General features: G+C 41.7%; 1 protein-coding gene across 1 annotated transcript in view; it reads right to left on the bottom strand.

Annotated features, from left to right (window-relative positions):
- The window catches only part of AGGF1 (angiogenic factor with G-patch and FHA domains 1), a 41,166-nt gene extending 40,260 nt beyond the window's left edge, over positions 1 to 906 (bottom strand). The window contains exon 1 of the mRNA XM_081505935.1: positions 349 to 906. Within this exon, the coding sequence (XP_081362061.1) occupies positions 349 to 558 (210 nt within the window). The 5' untranslated portion in view covers positions 559 to 906. The remainder of the gene's footprint in view (positions 1 to 348) is intronic.
- Between the last annotated feature and the right edge of the window lie 18,172 nt (positions 907 to 19,078).

Here is a 19,078-nt window from a genome sequence, read left to right as displayed (position 1 = left end):
ACTCTGATTGCAATCGGTGCTTTACAAACTCAAAAAGTGATTTGGAATATTATAAATGTGCCTACTGCCAAGGGGATTTTACAACTGAGAATGAAAACTCAAGGTCCTTAAGTTCACTTCACGCCCGGCCGCAACTGCAGCTCACGCATTTCATCTTAACCGAGTACCCCAACTCTTAGGTTTGTTCCAAAGGTTCTTGTAATTAAAATAGCACAAAACTTTTAACTCTTTCAGGTACTCTCTAAAGCAGCCCAGTGCCCTGCCAGGGAGCCCTCCCGAGGCGATCCCAGCCCTCGAAGGCCTCGCCGCGGGCTGGGTGGGGCGTGGGATTGGAACCGGACGGCGCACCTGGGTGCGGAGCTCCTGGTTGTTGCTCTCGGCGCTCTGGTACAGCCGCTCCGTGTGATGCAGCAGCTTCTCGATCTCCCTCACTTGTCGCTTGCAGCTCCGCAGCTCGCGTTCCAACGTCTCCACCTTGCGCCTCAGCTGGGCCAGCTCAGGCTCGGGGGACGGAGGCGGCGACGGAGACAACGAAGGCGGCGGCGCCTCGGAGGCCATGGGGTCCGGCACGAGGCGGCCCGTGGGTGCGGAGGGAGCTGCGTTCAGACTGAGGTGGACGCCGGCGGACCCGGGAGCCAAGGGAGCGCGTGGGCAGCGAAAGGCGGCCTCAGCTCCGCCCGGCCGCGGCGGCCCCTGGCCATGACGCCCTGAAGCTTGCTCCCTGTAGCCGAGAGGGACTGCGGCCAAACAAACAAGGGAAAGGATAGTGGGCACGGCCCAGCCAGGCCGGCTTTCAAACAATAAAACTTTATTGGTAACTTCCCGTCCAACCGACCCCGTAAGCCGCAAAAACGTTAGAGAAATGGGCGGGCTAGAGAAGGGACCGAAGCAACCCGACCGTTTCTCGGCGGAACCGGAAACGATGGTGCCGACGGTGGGCGGGCCGAGACGGAAAAGGAAGCGACGGGAGTCTAGAAGGGCCTTACGGCGCACAGCGCCGGCTACCGGGTGGGCGGGGCGAGGCGGTACCGAGGGCGTGGAGAGCCAATGCGAAAGCTGCTCCAGACTGTACACCGGGAGAGATGAACTAGGTCGAGCAATCTTGCAGGCTTTTACCATCGTACTTTTTCAAACGTTTTCAAACTTTTTGCACAGAGTTCACTTCCTACCTGCTTATTTTACAGAGAAGAAGAGTGAATCTCCAAGAAATGATTTGCCAAGAATTAATGGCTCAAGCGGTAAAGAATCTGCCTGCAATGCAGGAGACACGGGAGACGCGGGTTCCATATCCCCTGGGTCAGGAAGTTCAGTTCAGTTCAGTTCAGTTCAGTGGCTCAGTCGTGTCCGACTCTTTGCGACCCCATGAACCGCAGCACGCCAGGCCTACCTGTCCATCACCAACTCCCTGAGTCCACCCAAATCCATGTCCATTTAGTCGGTGATGCCATCCAGCCATCTCATCCTCTGTCGTCCCTTTCTCCTCCTGCCCTCTATCTTTTCCAGCAGCAGGGTCTTTTCCAATGAGTCAGCTCTTCGCATCAGGTGGCCAAAGGATTGGAGTTTCAGCTTCAACATCAGTCCTTCCAATGAACACCCAGGACTGATCTCCTTTAGCATGGACTCGTTGGATCTTGCAGTCCAAGGGACTCTCAAGAGCCTTATCCAACACCACAGTTCAAAAGCATCAATTCTTTGGCGCTCAGCTTTCTTTATAGTCCAACTCTCACATCCATACATGACCACTGGAAAACCCATAGCCTTGACTATACGGACTTTTGTTGGCAAAGTAATGTCTTTGCTTTTTAATATGCTATCTAGGTTGGTCATAACATTCCTTCCAAGGAGTAAGAGTCTTTTAATTTCATGGCTGCAGTCACCATCTGCAGTGATTTTGGAGCCCAGAAAAATAAAGTCAGCCACTGTTTTCACTTTTCCCCATCTACCTGCCATGAAGTGATCGGACCAGATGCCATGATCTTAGTAATCTGAATGTTGAGCTTTAAGCCAACTTTTTCACTCTCCACTTTCACTTTCATCAAGAGGCTCTTTAGTTCTTCTTCACTTTCTGCCATAAGGGTGGTGTCATCTGCATATCTGAGGTTATTGATATTTTTCCCAGCAATCCTGATTCCAGCTTGTGCTTCCTCCAGCCCAGCGTTTCTCATGATGTACTCTGCATATAAGTTAAATAAGCAGGGTGACAGTATACAGCCTTGAGTACTCTTTTTCCTATTTGGAACCAGTCTGTTGTTCCATGTCCAGTTCTAACTGTTGCTCCCTGACCTGCATACAGGTTTCTCAAGAGACAGGTCAGGTGGTCTGGTATTCCCATCTCTTTCAGAATTTTCCACAGTTTATTGTGATCCACACAGTCAAAGGCTTTAGCATAGTCAATAAAGCAGAAATAGATGTTTTTCTGGAACTCTCTTGCTTTTTCGATGATCCATCGGATGTTGGCAATTTGATCTCTGGTTCCTCTGCCTTTTCTAAAACCAGCTTGAACATCTGGAAGTTCACGGTTCACGTATTGCTGAAGCCTGGCTTGGAGAATTTTGAGCATTACTTTACTAGCATGTGAGATGAGTACAATTGTGTGCTAGTTTGAGCATTCTTTGGCATTGCCTTTCTTTAGGATTGGAATGAAAACTGCCCTTTTCCAGTCCTGTGGCCACTGCTGAGTTTTCCAGATTTGCTGGCATATTGAGTGCACCACTTTCACAGCATCATCTTTCAGGATGTCAAATAGCTCAAGTGGAATTCCACCACCTCCACTAGCTTTGTTCATAGTGATGCTTCCTAAGGCCCACTTGACTTCACATTCCAGGATGTCTGGTTCTAGGTGAGTGATCACACCATCATGACGGCCTGGGTCGTGAAGAACTTTTTTGTACAATTCTTCTGTGTATTCTTGCCACCTCTTCTTAATATCTTCTGCTTCTGTTAGGTCCCTACCATTTCTGTCCTTTATTGAGCCCATCTTTGCATGAAACGTTCCCTTGGTATCTCTAATTTTCTTGAAAAAGATCTCTAGTCTTTCCCATTCTATTGTTTTCCTCTATTTCTTTGCATTGATCACTGAGGAAGGCTTTCTTATCTCTCCTTGCTATTCTTTGGAACTGTACATTCAAATGGGTATATCTTTCCTTTTCTCCTTTGCTTTTCACTTCTCATCTTTTCACAGCTATTTGTAAGGCCTCCTCAGACAGCCATTTTGCTTTTTTGCATTTCTATTTCTTGGGGATGGTCTGGATTCCTGTCTCCTGTACAATGTCATGAACCTCCATCCATAGTTCATCAGGCATTCTGTCTATCAGATCTAGTCCTTCAAATCTATTTCTCACTTCTACTGTATAGTCATAAGGGATTTGATTTAGGTCATACCTGAATGGTCTAGTGGTTTTCTCCACTTTCTTCAATTTCAGTCTGAATTTGGCAATAAGGAGTTCATGATCTGATCCACAGTCAGCTCCCAGTCTTGTTTTTGCTGACTGTGTAGAGCTTCTTCATCTTTGGCTGCAAAGAATATAATCAATTTGATTTCAGTATCAACCATCTGGTGATGTCCATGTGTAGAGTCTTCTCTTGTGTTGTTGGAAGAGGGTGTTCGCTATGACCAGTGCGTTCTCTTGGCAGAACTCTGTTAGCCTTTGCCCTGCTTCATTCTGTACTCCAAGGCCAAATTTGCCTGTTATGCCAGGTGTTTCTTGACTTCCTACTTTTGCGTTCCAGTCCCCTACAATGAAAAGGACATCTTTTTTGGGTGTTAGTTCTAGAAGGTCTTGTAGGTCTTCATAGAACTGTTCAACTTCAGCATCTTCAGCGTTACTGGTCAGGGCATAGACTTGAATTACCATGATATTGAAGGTTTGCCTTGAAAACGAACAGAGATCATTCTGACGTTTTTGAGATTGCATCCAAGTACTGCATTTCAGACTCTTTTGTTGACCATGATGGCTACTCCATTTCTTCTAAGGGATTCCTGCCCACAGTAGTAGATATAATGGTCATCTGAGTTAAATTCACCCATTCCAGTCCATCTTAATTCACTGATTCCTAGAATGTCGATGTTCAGTCTTGTCATCTCCTGTTTGACCACTTCCAATTTGCCCTGATTCATGGACCTAACATTCCAGGTTCCTATGCAATATTGCTCTTTACAGCATTGAATCTTGCTTCTATCACCAGTCCCGTTCACAGCTGGGTGTTGTTTTTGCTTTGGCTCCATTCCCTTCATTCTTTCTGTAGTTATTTCTCCACTGATCTCCAGTATCATATTGGGCACCTGCTGACCTAAGGAGTTCATCTTTCAGTGTCCTATCTTTTTGCCTTTTCATACTGTTCGCGCTTTGTTGGAGCAGCTGTGAAGAGAGACCCCGTGTCCAAGGTAAGAGAAACCCAGGTAGGATGGTGGACACTGAGAGAGGGAATCGGGGCAGACAGGCTGAAACTACGGTCACGGACAACTAGCCAATCTGATCACATGGACCACAGCCTTGTCTAACTCAGTGAAACTAAGCCATGCTGTATGGGGCCACCCAAGATGGACAGGTCATGGTGGAGAGGTCTGACAGAATGTGGTCTACTGGAGAAGGGAATGGCAAACCACTTCATTATTCTTGCCTTGACAACCCCATGAACAGTATGAAAAGGGTCAGGAAGACCCTCTGGAAAAGGAAAGGGCAACCCACTCTGGAATTCTTGCCTGGAAAATTCGATAGACAGAGGAGCCTGGCGGGCTGCAGTCTGTGGGATCTCTCAAGAGTCGGACACGCCTTAGCGACTAAACCAAACCATAGAATTAATACTAAACCAGGACTGAAACGTAGTGTTCTGATACTCTGCTTACTTAGTGCTTCTGCAGATTCTGTGAGGTTAGGAACCCCCAGTACAAGAAGGCAAATTTCTTTAGGTCTGGTTTGCAGAGGGAAGCATCCCTGGTGGGAAAATAAGCAGCAAGATTCTATGCAAGCAAGAGAGAAAGTTTTTCTGTTTCAATGGGTCTATTTGGTGTTTCGTCTACATTAAACTGGCATTTGCTCAGCAGCCCTTAAACTGATGAGGGCTTCTTGAAACACACTCCCTTCCTTAGCCAGGGTCATTTAGAATTAGAGCCTGACCTCAGAATGCTGGCCCTGAGTGTATGGAGGTCAGCAACTACATCTTGTCCGTCTTCTCCCAGGGCTCAGCCCAGTGCCGGTCACAGAGCAGGCATCCTTAAATATTTGATGAACATAAGAATCCTGTCAGATGTCCTAGTTCAGTGGCCGCTGTGACTGCTTTTTGTCCGTGCACTTTCTGCTAGTTAAGTCACAGGGGGTGAGCTCTCCAGCGGGAACCTGCCCTCTCTAGGTCCTGCACACATTATTCCTTAGGCTTTAAGAGTCCTTCAACAAGGAACCATGGTGCTCTCCTAGCCATCAAAAGATATTTAGTGAGAAGACACAGTATGTCCTCTCTGCTGTAAAATAGAGATGTGCTGCCCCCGCCCCCCCATCTAACCTACCTTACAGCATTATGAGTCTTATCAAGAATTTGTCCAGATCTTTATGTTAAAAGCTATTTTTCCACCTTTGGGGTAGGGTGGGGTGGGATAAAGAATCCCATAAACACCACTTGTAAGTAACTTTAAGGTAAAGGTACTTCCTAGCTCATTTTATAGATGAGATTTTAAGTTTTGACCATTCCTTATAGAATGAATAAATAAACTTATTAGCTGCTACTTGAAGTAATTTTTTTTTAATTTGGCTCAACAGTAATCCATTTAATCCTAAATTCTGACCTATCCTGCCACTAATCTATAACTTACCTCTGACCATTAGTCTAGAAGAAAGAGTGACAAATTTTTTGAGGAAAAAAAAGCTTTGTGTATCAAGTAGGAATTGCATGAAGGTTCTAAGTAACATAACTTAGTCTGCTGTTCCATGCCATATGTCCTTAAGTATAAATCTATCCTTATCCTTCAGTTCAGTTCAGTCACTCAGTCATGTCCGACACTTTGCCAACCCAGGGACTGCAGCACGCCAGGCTTCCCTGTCCTTCACTATCTCCCAGAGTTTGCTCACACTCATCTGTGGAGTCGGTGATGCCATCCAACCATCTCATCCTCTGTCTTCCCCTTCTCCTCCTGCCTTCAATCTTTCCCAGCATCAGGGTATTTTCCAGTGAGTCAGTTCTTTGCATCAGGTGGCCAAAGTATTGGAGCTTCAGCTTCAGCATCAGTCCTTCCAAAGAATATTCAGGACTGATTTCCTGTAGGACGAACTGGTTGGATCTCCTTGCAGTTCAAGGGACTCTCAAGAGGCTTCTCCAACACCACAGTTCAAAAGCATCAGTTCTTCAATTGATTGAATTAAGCTTCAATCAATTCCTTATCATTTCTTTTTAAAATTTTTATTAGAGTTGATGTACAATGTTGTGTTAGTTTCTGTACAGCAAAGTGAGTCAGTTATATATATATACATATATCCACTCTTCTTTAGACTCTTTTTCCATATAAGTTATTACAGGTTATTATTTGTCTTTTTCTGTCTGATTTACTTCACTCAGTATGACAATCTCTAGCTTCATCCATGTTGCTGCAAATGGCGTTATTTTGTTCATTGTATATAGGTACCACATCTTCTTTATCTACCACTCTGTCAGTGGACATTTCTGTTGTTTCCATGTCTTGGCTATTGCAAATAGTGCTGCAATGAATATTGGGGTGCATGTATCTTTTCAAATTATGGTTTTCTTTGATTAAAGAGAACCCAAAGAATGGGAGAACATATTTGCAAACAAAGTGACCAACAAGGGATTAATCTCCAAAATACATAAGTAATTCAAGCAACTCAATATAAAAAAAAATTTTTTAATGAGCAGATCTAAATAGGCTTATCTCCAAAGAAGATGAACAGATGGCCAGACAGCACATGAAAAGATGCTCAGCATCACTAATGATTAGAGCAATGCAAATCAAAACTATAATGAGGTATCACCTCATACCATCAGAATGGCCATTATCAAAAAATCTACGAACAATAAGTGTTGGAGACAGTGTGGAGAAAAGTGAGTCCTTCTACACTGTTGGTGGGAATGTAAATTGATACAACCATTATGGAGAACAGTATGGAGATTCCTTAAAAAACTAAAAATAGAGCTACCATATAATCCAACAATCCCACTCCTGAGCATATATCTGGAGAAAATTCCCCACTTTTCTATAGCTTGTGTTATACCACTTCACGTCTACAGAAGACCTACACTGGTACCTGTTTTTGCTAACTAAAATAAATCCAGAGGGATTTCCACTTGATGAAAAAAGGCAAAAACTGAAAATAGTGTTCAGCATTTGTTTTGCAGCACCCAGAATGGTAAGACTGGCACCACCAAGCTCCCAAAGAACTATGCTCAGCATCTCAACACCAGCCTCCATGGCTTTGAATTGTGTCTGTGACCATTTGTGCTTTAATCTCTATTTATTTTGTGCACACCCATTAGCAAGATGTATCTAAAGGTATCAGAAAGGTCAAAGAGAGCTCACAAGAATGTTGTACTTAGCATAAAACTGGATGTGTTGATAATTAAGAATTTTGACCATGGTACAAAATAGACACTGTGCCTGCATTGAACTTAATTGCATCCACCATTTGTACCAAGTGCACACAGGAGAGGTTCTTCAAAGCTGCCAAAGTTACTATTACTTCTGCTAGTAGCAAAGTGATCTCCTTTGGTTGGCATCCAGTAATTGATAAAATGGAAAGTCTGTTGCTTGAGTGGACTCATAGATGTACAAAGTTCAGTGTTAAGTTATCCTATGCTTACAGAGAAATCAGTTCATCTTTTCAATAAACTGAAACATAATGATGGTGGTTCAAGCGTGGCAACAGTGGAATTTAAAGGAGGTCATGCCCATCACAAGCATGGAAATTGAAACTATAATCAGAAATCTTCCAGCAAACAAAAGCCCAGGACTAGACAGCTTCACAGCTGAATTCTACCAAAAATTTAGAGAAGAGCTAACACCTATCCTACTCAAACTCTTCCAGAAAATTGCAGAGGAAGGTAAACTTCCAAACTCATTCTATGAGGCCACCATCACCCTAATACCAAAACCAGACAAAGATGCCACAAAAAAAAAGAAAACTACAGGCCAATATCACTGATGAACATAGATGCAAAAATCCTTAACAAAATTCTAGCAAACAGAATCCAGCAACATATTAGAAAGATCATACATCATAAGCAAGTGGGCTTTATCCCAGGGATGCAAGGATTCTTCAATATTTGCAAGTCAATCAATGTGGAGGAATCAACCTGCCTGACTTCAGGCTATATTACGAAGCTACAGTCATCAAGACTGTATGGTACTGGCACAAAGACAGAAATATAGATCAATAAAACAAAATAGAAAGCCCAGAGATAAATCCACGCACCTGTGGACACCTTATCTTTGACAAAGGAGGCAAGAATATACAATGGAGAAAAGATAATCTCTTTAACAAGTGGTGCTGGGAAAACCGGTCAACCATTTGTAAAAGAATGAAGCTAGAACACTTTTTAACACCATACACAAAAATAAACTCAAAATGGATTAAAGATCTAAATGTAAGACCAGAAACTATAAATAAACTCCTAGAGGAAAACATAGGCAAAACACTCTCTGACATAAATCACAGCAGGATCCTCTATGACCCACCTCCCAGAGTAATGGAAATAAAACCAAAAATAAACAAATGGGGCCTAATTAAACTTAAAAGCTTTTGCACAATGAAGGAAACTATAAGCAAGGTGAAAAGACAGCCTTCAGAATGCGAGAAAATAATAGCAAATGAAGTAACTGACAAAGAATTAATCTCAAAAATATATAAGCAGCTCCTGCAGCTGAATTCCAGAAAAATAAACAACCCAATCAAAAAATGGGCCAAAGAACTAAACAGACATTTCTCCAAAGAAGACATACAGATGGCTAACAAACACATGAAAAGATGCTCCACATCACTTATTATCAGAGAAATGCAAATCAAAGCCACAATGAGGTACCATCTCACACTGGTCAGAATGGCTGTTATCAAAAAGTCTACAAACTAATTGCTGGAGAGGGTGCAGAGAAAAAGGAACACTCTCACAGTGTTGGTGGGAATGCAAACTAGTACAGCCACTATGGAGAACAGTGTGGTGATTCCTTAAAAAACTGGAAATAGAACTGCCATATGACCCAGCAATCCCACTGCTGGGCATACACACCGAGGAAACCAGAATTGAAAGAGACACGTGTACCCCAATGTTCATCGCAGCACTGTTTACAATAGCCAGGACATGGAAGCAACCTAGATGTCCATCAGCAGACGAATGGATAAGAAAGCTGTGGTACGGAACCCTCTTACACTGTTGGTGGGAATGCAAACTAGTACAGCCACTATGGAGAACAGTGTGGAGATTCCTTAAAAAACTGGGAATAGAACTGCCATATGATCCAGCAATCCCACTGCTGGGCATACACACCGAAGAAACCAGAATTGAAAGAGACGCGTGTACCCCAATGTTCATTGCAGCACTGTTTACAATAGCCAGGACATGGAAGCAACCTAGACGTCCATCAGCAGACGAATGGATAAGGAAGCTGTGGTACATATACACAAAGGAATATTACTCAGCCATTAAAAAGAATGCATTTGAATCAGTTCTAATGAGGTGGATGAAACTGGAGGCTATTATACAGAGTGAAGTAAGTCAGAAAGAAAAACACCAATACAGTATACTAACACATATATATGGAATTTAGAAAGATGGTAACAATGACCCTGTATGCAAGACAGCAAAAGAGACACAGATGTAAAGAACAGTCCTTTGGACTCTGTGGGAGAAGGCAAGGGTGGGATGATTTGAAAGGGTAGCGTTGAAACGTGTATATTATCATATGTGAAGTGGATCACCGGTCCAGGTTCGATGCATGAGACAGGGTACTCAGGGCTGGTGCACTGGGATGACCCTGGGGAATGGGATGGGGAGGGAGGTGGGAGGGGAGTTCTGGACGGGGAACACATGTGCGCCGGTGGCTAATTCATGTCGATGTATGGCAAAACCACTACAATATTGTAAAGTAATTAGCCTCCAATTAAAATAAATTAATTTAAAAATAAAATAAAATGACCTAAAATGTGAAAATAAATAAATAAATAAAGGAGGTCATGGTGCTTTGATCAGTTTTTGAGGTGAGGGGAATTTCATAGCTTAAAGGTTACTGGAGAGAGTACTTTGGCTGATGCTGAAGCTGCCAGAAAGTTTCCAGAACTGAAGAAAATAATTGTAGAAGTTGGTTATTTGTATAAGCAAGTGTCTTATTGCAAGGAAATAGCAATTTATCGGAAAAAAATTGCCGAGAAAAATCATTAATTTCAATAGAAGAAAGGCAGGCTAAGGGATGTAAAGCACTGAGGGACAGGCTAACCCTGTCCTACTATTAAAACCTCTGGTACTGCTATCCTTAGGCGTTTACTAAGGCACATTCAGGAAACCCGAGGGCACAGAAGGACATTGTTAAGAATACACTTCCTGTTGTGTTTCATTCACATCCGAGTGGTTGGAGTACCCAAGTGATTTTTTCTAAGTAAGTAAGTGGATATATTAGTCCTTTGGTTGAAAAATACTGTAGAGAAAATAACCATGATAATAGGCACCTTTTGACTGTCAGTAATTGTGCTGCTTATCCACCTGGCGTTATTGAGGATGGTGGTATCATTGGTGTTGTGTTCTCACCGCTGAATATAACATCATTGCTTCAACGTATGATCCAGCCTGATAGCTAAAATTAAGGCTTACTCTACACAAAATGTGATCTGTTTTATTATAAATGCTATTGCCAGAAAGGGAAACTCCAAAGCACCTTTATCAGAGATCTGGAAAGACTACAATATAAAATTAACAATCATCAACCTTGGAGATGCTCTTGATCAACTAACAGTCTCAATGAGAAATGGCATTTGGAGGAAACAGTTTCCCGAAGCAGTGAACCAACAATAATAAATACAGCAAAAGTGACTTTGTGTTGGTGGAAGTTGGCAAAGATGAGGTGAAAGAGGTTCTGGCATTCTATGACCAAGGTGAAGAGTTATCTAGGAGCTGGTCATGAAGCTCTCCTGTGAGCTTTCACTGTGACCGACAGAGCTACAGTGACTGCAGAAAAGCATGACTCTAATTTTCAAAGTGCACGAAGGTTTAAGGCTGTTTCGCAGGATGTTCTGAGGACCTACAAAGACTTCTATGACAGAGTGTTGCATGAGGCTAAGTAGTCAAGCATACTCTCATATTTCAAGCCTTCTACATCAGCCATGCAAACACCTAGGCAGGCAGACACAGAAGATGTAGATGTTAGTGACCTATCTGCCCTGATGAGTCTAGATGATGAGATGTTAAGAGGTGACTCTCTTCCTCTCCCTCCAACCTGTCCTCTAGCCGCCACCACCCTAACTTCTCATGACTCAGCCTAGTGCACTGTCATCCCTACCTCTTGGCCTTCCAGTGTCCTTGTTGTCTTTCCGATTCTGATAAGTGAAACCACACTTATTTCTACTTTATCTGGCCTGTGTATTTATCATGTCACTCCACTTTTTACTATATGTTCCAGTTATTTTAGGTTTATATGTTATTTGGTATGATTTGGTAGGTTATTTATTGGATCTGGCAATGCTCAAACACTTTTCCATTTAAAATAATGGTCACTGTTTCTTTGCTTTACGCAGTTTGGGTTTACGAAAGGCTTCCTAGGCCTGCTCTACTTTCAGATAGTGAGGGAAACCAGTATTCCACGGCAGAGGAATCCTACCAATTAACTAAAACCTGATTTATACCCAGTTTCTTTTAGAGTATCATCAATTCTATGTCTCATGAATGCTCACCTGTCATAATTTATGTTGAATCTGGTGGGTAGCCAACTCTCCCATCTGATCCTACTATTTGATATCACACAAAAAATATCTAGGGAACCATAGTATTTCAGTAGTTCTGATTTATTGCTCTATATTACTTTTAGTCAATTGACCATTACCTGTTTTCTCCCCCTGGAGACCTAAGGAAAGAATGGGTGGGTGTAACACTAAAACCCTGGAGTGATGGTAAAGGAAGGAAGCCAAAGGAAACTAGGCAGCCCCATCTTGTCCATCCCTCAAATGAAATACTTACACTGCGTCTTCATTGTATAATTGTATAACGAATTTTTTTAAGTACTATATTGTAAATTTTTCCACACTTCCCCCCCCCACTCCCCCGCCCAAAGGCACACATGTCTAATATGGTGAATGCTAACTCTCCAAGGAGAATCCGTCTTCACTGTACGGACAGATTCTAAATCTTTAAGATGCAAAAATCAATGCTTTCAACTACAGCAGTACTTTCTCAAACTCAGTGGTGAAGGACAATTTTTAAAAAGTTCTAATCTATTGTGGATTGATACCTTTGTAAAATATAGAAAAATGTGTGAGTGAGTAGGAGAGGGAAGAGTAAGGGATGCAAGAAATTTCTGAGTAGTATGAAATGGGTGCATGCATGCTCAGTTGTGTCTGACTTTTTACAGCCCCAAGGACTGTAGCCCACCAGGCTCCTCTGTCCATGAAATTTTCAGGCAAGAATGCTGGAGTTGGTATCTATTTCCTCCTCCAGGGATCTTCCTGACCCAGTGATCAAACCCGCATCTCCTGCATTACAGGCAGATTCTTTACCACTGTGCCACCGATGATTACCCCTCAATAGTTTAAGAGATACAAGTTAAAGTTTGGATTAAAAAAATTACCTGGCTATTTGAGCTATACTTTGAATTCAACTGGCCATAATTAAGTTTGCATTAAGATTGAGTACAAGATACAAAAATTTACAATTATGCATCATTGTTAAATTCTTTTGAGGGTGTTCATTGCTAGTGGGTGCCTTTCAGGCATCCTACAGCATAAGTGGGAAGGTGCCTACATAGTTCTTTAAATATCACTCAAGCTAGCCTATGCTGAACTAGGTCTAATCATCTATTGGTGGAAACATAGGTATATCCTTGTCCTGAGCTTGAGCTTGCAAGGAACTTTTATTCATAATGTTAAATTTATTCATTTTCTCACTGTCTCCAAAGTTCCTGGGACTCAAACACTTTCTGCATTCAATGTTTATAAGTGTTTTTGTGGCAGGCACAGCTAGTCGTCAATCCAACAGCCATTCACCCTTCTTTCTTACAAGAAAACCCAAATTTTGTGCAGGGCATCAATACACCTAGCTAAAAGTATGGACTTTCCCCCCTTCATTATGGCTGGATGACCATGTGACATAATTATGGCCAAAGAAGTTTAAGTAGAAGTCTAGAGGCAAGGCTCCTCGGAAAGCTATTGCTTTCCAACAGAGAAGGACAGATGCAGACTTCTGCCTTTATCTTTCTCTTTATTCTTATTCTCCCTACCGGGGAAGTGGATGTTTTGCTAGAGGTGGAGCAGCCCTATTGTGACCATGAGGCAATCACAAAAATGAACACCACATTCAAATGAAAACAAACCAGAAAGAAGGATCCTGGGATGTTAGTGAATGACACTGTGAACTTTTAATCTCTAAACTTCTTCTTTGAAGAGAAACATAAATCCCTTTTGATTAAGTTACCATCATTGGATTTCTAGTTCACTGAGCCAAATGTAGTTCCTAAATGACCGTTATTTTTATAGAGAGTATTTTTATGTAGTTCATATACTTTGCTAGATGTCTCAGTAAGTTTTAATAACCTAACTTTTAAACGAATAGAGCATTTACTACACTAGACATATTGAGTTGGCCAAAAAGTTTGGGTTTTCTGTACGATGTTACAGAAAACCCAAACAAACTTTCTGGCCAACACAATACTCTATAAGAGCTCACCTCATGGAATGATTCCTAATAAAATAACACTAAAGCTAAGAACTTCTGAATTCTTGGTTTGGTTTGCAATGGAAGAGTTGAGGATATATAATTTTTTTCTTGACTGTCTTTTGTTTTTCCCCTCTGTGACTGGCCTAGGAAAACCTCCAGTTAAGAAACATTTCAATTGGCCCAGAGATGAAAGTTTTATACCCTCCAACCTGTTCTCTAGAAGCCAAGGCTTAATTAATTGACACATATGCAGAGATTAACATATTTAACTCACTAGGATTTGGCAAAGAAATTGTGGTGGATTCTTTTCTAATCAGTTTTACAGAAAATATTCCTGGTGCGTGTTGAAGTTTTTGACTTTTCTCCTTTCCCTTTGGTAAATATTAGCCAAGAAGTGGTGTATAGAAGACGTCGTATGCATGGTGGAAAGGGGAGGCTGACTCTATGTGTGTGTGTGTGTGTGCGTATGTTTGAGACCCCACGGACTGTAGCCCGCCAGACTTTTCTGTCCGTTGAATTCTCCAGGCAGGAATACTGGAGTGGGTTGCATTTCCATGATCTTCCCCACCCAGGGATTGAACCCAGGTCTCCCACATTGCAGGCAGATTCTTTACTATCTGAGTCACCAGGGAAGCCACATATGTTTGCTACCTGGGTTCATTTGGAAATTAGAATTTGTTACATTTGCAGATAACTTTGATTCAGGCTTTTACAAATGAGTTGTGAACCTAAAATGCTCTAAAACAATAAAATCTATTAAAATGAGTAGTAAGCAGAATACTTGTGTACTGAGGCTTTGCACACACACCCAAGATAGCAAGTGTTCAGTATATGCTTGCTGAATTGAATGGTAAGAGCATTAGGGGCATGAGAAAACCCTAGTAATTTACAGACAGATGGCTGGAGTTGTGCAGAACTGTGGAACTTACAGAGTGTACAAGCTGAAGAAAGTTTTGTGAAACATTGGTGATATGTGATTTTTCCATGGTTCCACTGTCTCCCAGCATGAGATGCGATCAGCATATACATGGCAAGTATGCAGCCACTCTGCACTTGGTTCTTTCCACTGAATCCAAGCTTGACTCCATAATCCCAACTCTTCCCTTTCTTGTTACTCTCCCTATCCTTCATGATCCTCAGCACAACTGTTCGCGTTGGTCACAACCAACTTATAAAACCATCATGTGTAATAAAGTTAAATCATCCGGGTAAGAACCACTGAATTGGGGGCACAGGAGGCCTACGTCTTCAATAGGGTTCTGCAAATATTTTTCTTCATCCTTGTTTCCAAAATATGCATAAAATTGTTGGGAGCCGTTCTGGAACTACTGCCGGATGACAAAGTCACGGCACCAATCAAGAAGAAACTGCAAAGCAGTTTCTCTCCAGGATCGGAACCTTCACTCCTTCCTGTTTCTATGCTTCTGTTGTAGCTAGCTGTGTTTCTTTCTTTCTGTTGGGAGCCGTTCTGGATCTACTGCCGGATGACAAAATCATGGCACCACTCAAGAAGAAACTGCAAAGCAGTTTCTCTCCAGGATCGGAACCTTCCCTCCTTCCTGTTTCTATGCTTTTGTTGTCTAACTCTGTTTCATTCTTTGATGGCTGGAGTTGTAGGGGCTTCCATGATGAGATCATGAGAGTCCAGGAAAAAGAAAAATGATCCCTTGCCCCAGAGAAACATTCCAAAAATGATTAAACCTACTGAGGCCCCTGACTGGTGGGTCCCTAACACTCAGCCAGGGAATAAGGCCATGATTATTTGGAAAACAAGCCCTAAGCCTGTTGTGACCTGGCCTCATGAGGAGATTGTTATTGATGACTGGAAAACTTGGGTCATGTATCAGGGAAAATTATAGAAACTAAGCCAATTGCCTTTTTCCCTCAGAATCTAAGCATAAGTGGAAAAGAACTATATGAATTGTATTGTAAATGGTTTCTAGGTAAACTGTGAAAGACTTGTCCCTGCCAGAAATAGTCTTGTATTATGTGGGTAGATGGTAAACAAACCACCACTGACAATGGCTGTACTATGAGAAACTTTTTTCCCTTAGACACTGTTATAGTACTTATTCACTGAAGCAAGATGCTGTATTCACTGTAGTAGCAGGCTGTACAGAAAAAGGGAAAGGCTTTCAAGGGAATATAGGGTACCATCTATTTGTTTGACCAAAATGTATGGAACACCAGTCATGTGCCAAGCATGGCGGTGGACTTTGGGCATACAATCAGTTCAGTTCAGTTCAGTCACTCAGTTGTGTCTGACTCTTTGTGACCCCATGGGCTGAAGCACACCAGGCCTCCCTGTCCATCACCAACTTCTGGAGCTTACTCAAACTTATGTCCATTGAGTTGGTGATGCCATCCTATCATCTCATCCTCTGTCGTCTCCTTCTCCCACCTTCAATCTTCCCAGCATCAATGGTAAGTGAAAATAGATTCAGTTCATTGTCATTTACAGTCTAGTTAAGGAGACAGACATTAATCAAAAAATCACTTGTAGTTCTAGCATTTCTGAATTCCTATGTGATATTTCCCTTGTGGCTCAGCTGGTAAAGAATCTGCCTGCAATGCAGGAGACCTGGGTTCGATCCCTGGGTTGGGAAGATCCCCTGGAGAAAGAAAAGACTACCCACTCCAGTATTCTGGCCTGGAGAATTCCACGGACTCTATAGTCCATGGGGTTGCAAAGAGTCGGACTGAGCGACTTTCACTTTCTCTTTCATGGGATATTTAGGTTAACCAGGTGTGCTTAAGACAAAAGGACTTAAAAACTTTCAGAAGGCATAGTTTAACAGGTTTCTCATAAAATGAGATTGCCAGCACAGAACCATAACGTCCATTGAGTCCAAATTATTTTGTAGAACTACAAGTCTTAATATGTAATGGAAGTTATCTTTTTAAAAAACTGATAAAGATTGTCTAAGAAAATAGAGTAAGGAAAGTCTTGCAGCAAAGTCTTTAGTTCCTCTAATTAGATTTTTAAAAATAAGCAAAGCAAATTCTCTTCTAGAGAATCAAACCAGACCACTGGGATAGCATAAACACTTTTTCCTTGTTAGGGAACCAAAACATACTTAGAACTTTTCTCCCAGTTCTTCCACACTCTGGCATTCTCCCTGGAGCAGTTAATTTCACTCAACATTGGTGCAACATTGCATATCAACTGTACTTCAGTTAAAAAAAACTAACTTAAAGAAAGATAGTGTAACAAGATAGGAATGTTTAGACCATTTTAATATCATTATCCTTATCTAACAATGTATAAAGTTAATATTTTATACTTATATTGCTTATCTTATTAATTTATATTTTAATATTTATAATGTTAACATGTTGGAACAATTATAAATGATATAATAATATAGTATGATTTCCCCCAAGGTTCTTAGAAAAGCCTGAAGATCAGTGAAGGTTAAGGGAAAGGAATGGGTTCTGAGCTAATGCACGTCAATCTATCATAAAGGAACACAAGACTAGAGATGGGAGAAAGAAAGAAAGGAGTACCCTTAGGGAAGGCAAGAAGCTAATGGAAGTGCAGGTTTCTCCTAACCAGAAGGAAACAAGAGGGTGGAGGAAAGGGGAAGCAAGGGGCAGGGGCTGGGAGGGGAGCCAGGAAACATAGCTTAAGGAGAGAGAGGACATTGCCCTGGAAGAGCTGGGCAGATGCATCTGAGATAGGTCCTCCATGTGATGTTGATTCAGGGCTCAGGACTTGGTTAGACACTGAGCCATCATCTCTGGTTTGTCCTGTTTTCACTCAAGGGAATGTCTCCACCACTTGTACTAGGGGACTCTGCTAACTGTCCTCCCTTGGGGCCCATGAGGACTTCATTTCTCTAGCATCTTCCCCTCTGATTGTCTAGGAAGACTGGCTGACAATCCCCTTCCCCTATTTGCTGCCAATGAATACAACACTCCCAAGACACCCTTGAACTCACGAACCCATAGAAAGAGAAGAGGACTGCTGGGGTCTAGACTGGACCCAACCTGTAGAGCAGATATGAGAAATATCTTATACTTGGGGTGGGGGCTCTGAATGAATCCATCTTGGTGCTGGAGGAGCCTTCACCTTCCCTCCTTGCCTTTTTTCCTCCGAGATAGAGTAATAGTTACTGACAATTCTCTTGTAATAATTAAAAATATATGAGTAAAGGAAGGAAATTAAAGTTAACCAAAGGAAACATTAGAATGCCAGAAATACATATTTGCCTTCTTGCTATTTCAAGGAAGAGCCCAGCCATGATCCTATCATTAATTGAAATATATCTACTTCTCACCTTGCTTTGTTCATGAGGATTTAATGTGAGACCACAATGAATGAATATTTAATCACCAAAGTAATGCTTTTAATTTGTTGAAACAGTCTCCTGAATACAAAAGACAGAATGTTTGTGAGCCTAAAGATCTTGTCATCATCATCAAATGTTTATTAAACATAGCCATGGTTTTCTGTTTGATAGTAAATGTATCTAGATATAAAACAGTTATAAACAAATTAAGGCTCATCTGAATATATGCCAAAACCTAGAAGAGAAAGACAAAATTGGTTGTTTATGAAGCTTATTAGGGTTCCAGAAGACAAATAGTATAGAATTAATTTGATAAATTAGTGAAATGGTTTAATGCAATGGGGACATATGTGGCATAGTTAAATAACAATGTTTAGATGGAGGAAGGGTAGCTAAACCTCAGGTCTGCTACATCTTAGCCGTGTGACTTGGAGCAAGTTGCTTAAGCACTTTGTGTTGTTTCAGTTTCCTCTTCTCTAAAATGGAGGCTAAATAATAGAATCATTCACACAGGATGGTGGAAGATGAAAAGCACCCAGGGGCACAAAGTGCCAAATTTAGAACTTAGCATATGATAAGTCTGGAGCAAATAATAATCATTTTCTATTATTGTTTTATTTAATGAATACTTACACAGTGTACCAGACACTGTTCTAATTACTTTGCAAAATAATAATTCATCTATGTGCTAAGCATTATTTTAAGCGCTGTACAGATATTAAGCAGTTTAGTTCTCATCGCAATCCTGTGGGATAGGTACATCACCTACATTTGACAGATAAGGACACTGAAGGCCAGAGATTAAGCAACTTGCTTAAAGATAACAGCCAGTAAGAGTCAGAGCCGGGATTCAAATTGAGACCACCTGCTTCCAGAGGCAGTGCTCTTAGCCATGTGCCACCTGTTCTCCATGTGTTAGCATCATTATCAACTGA

This window comes from Giraffa tippelskirchi, chromosome 7 (genome assembly GCF_054371585.1).
Source record: "Giraffa tippelskirchi isolate mGirTip1 chromosome 7, T2T-mGirTip1v1.2.pri, whole genome shotgun sequence".
Taxonomy (NCBI): Eukaryota; Metazoa; Chordata; class Mammalia; order Artiodactyla; family Giraffidae; genus Giraffa; species Giraffa tippelskirchi.
Note: the sequence above shows the minus strand (reverse complement) of the source record. Positions and strands in the feature narration are given on the sequence as shown.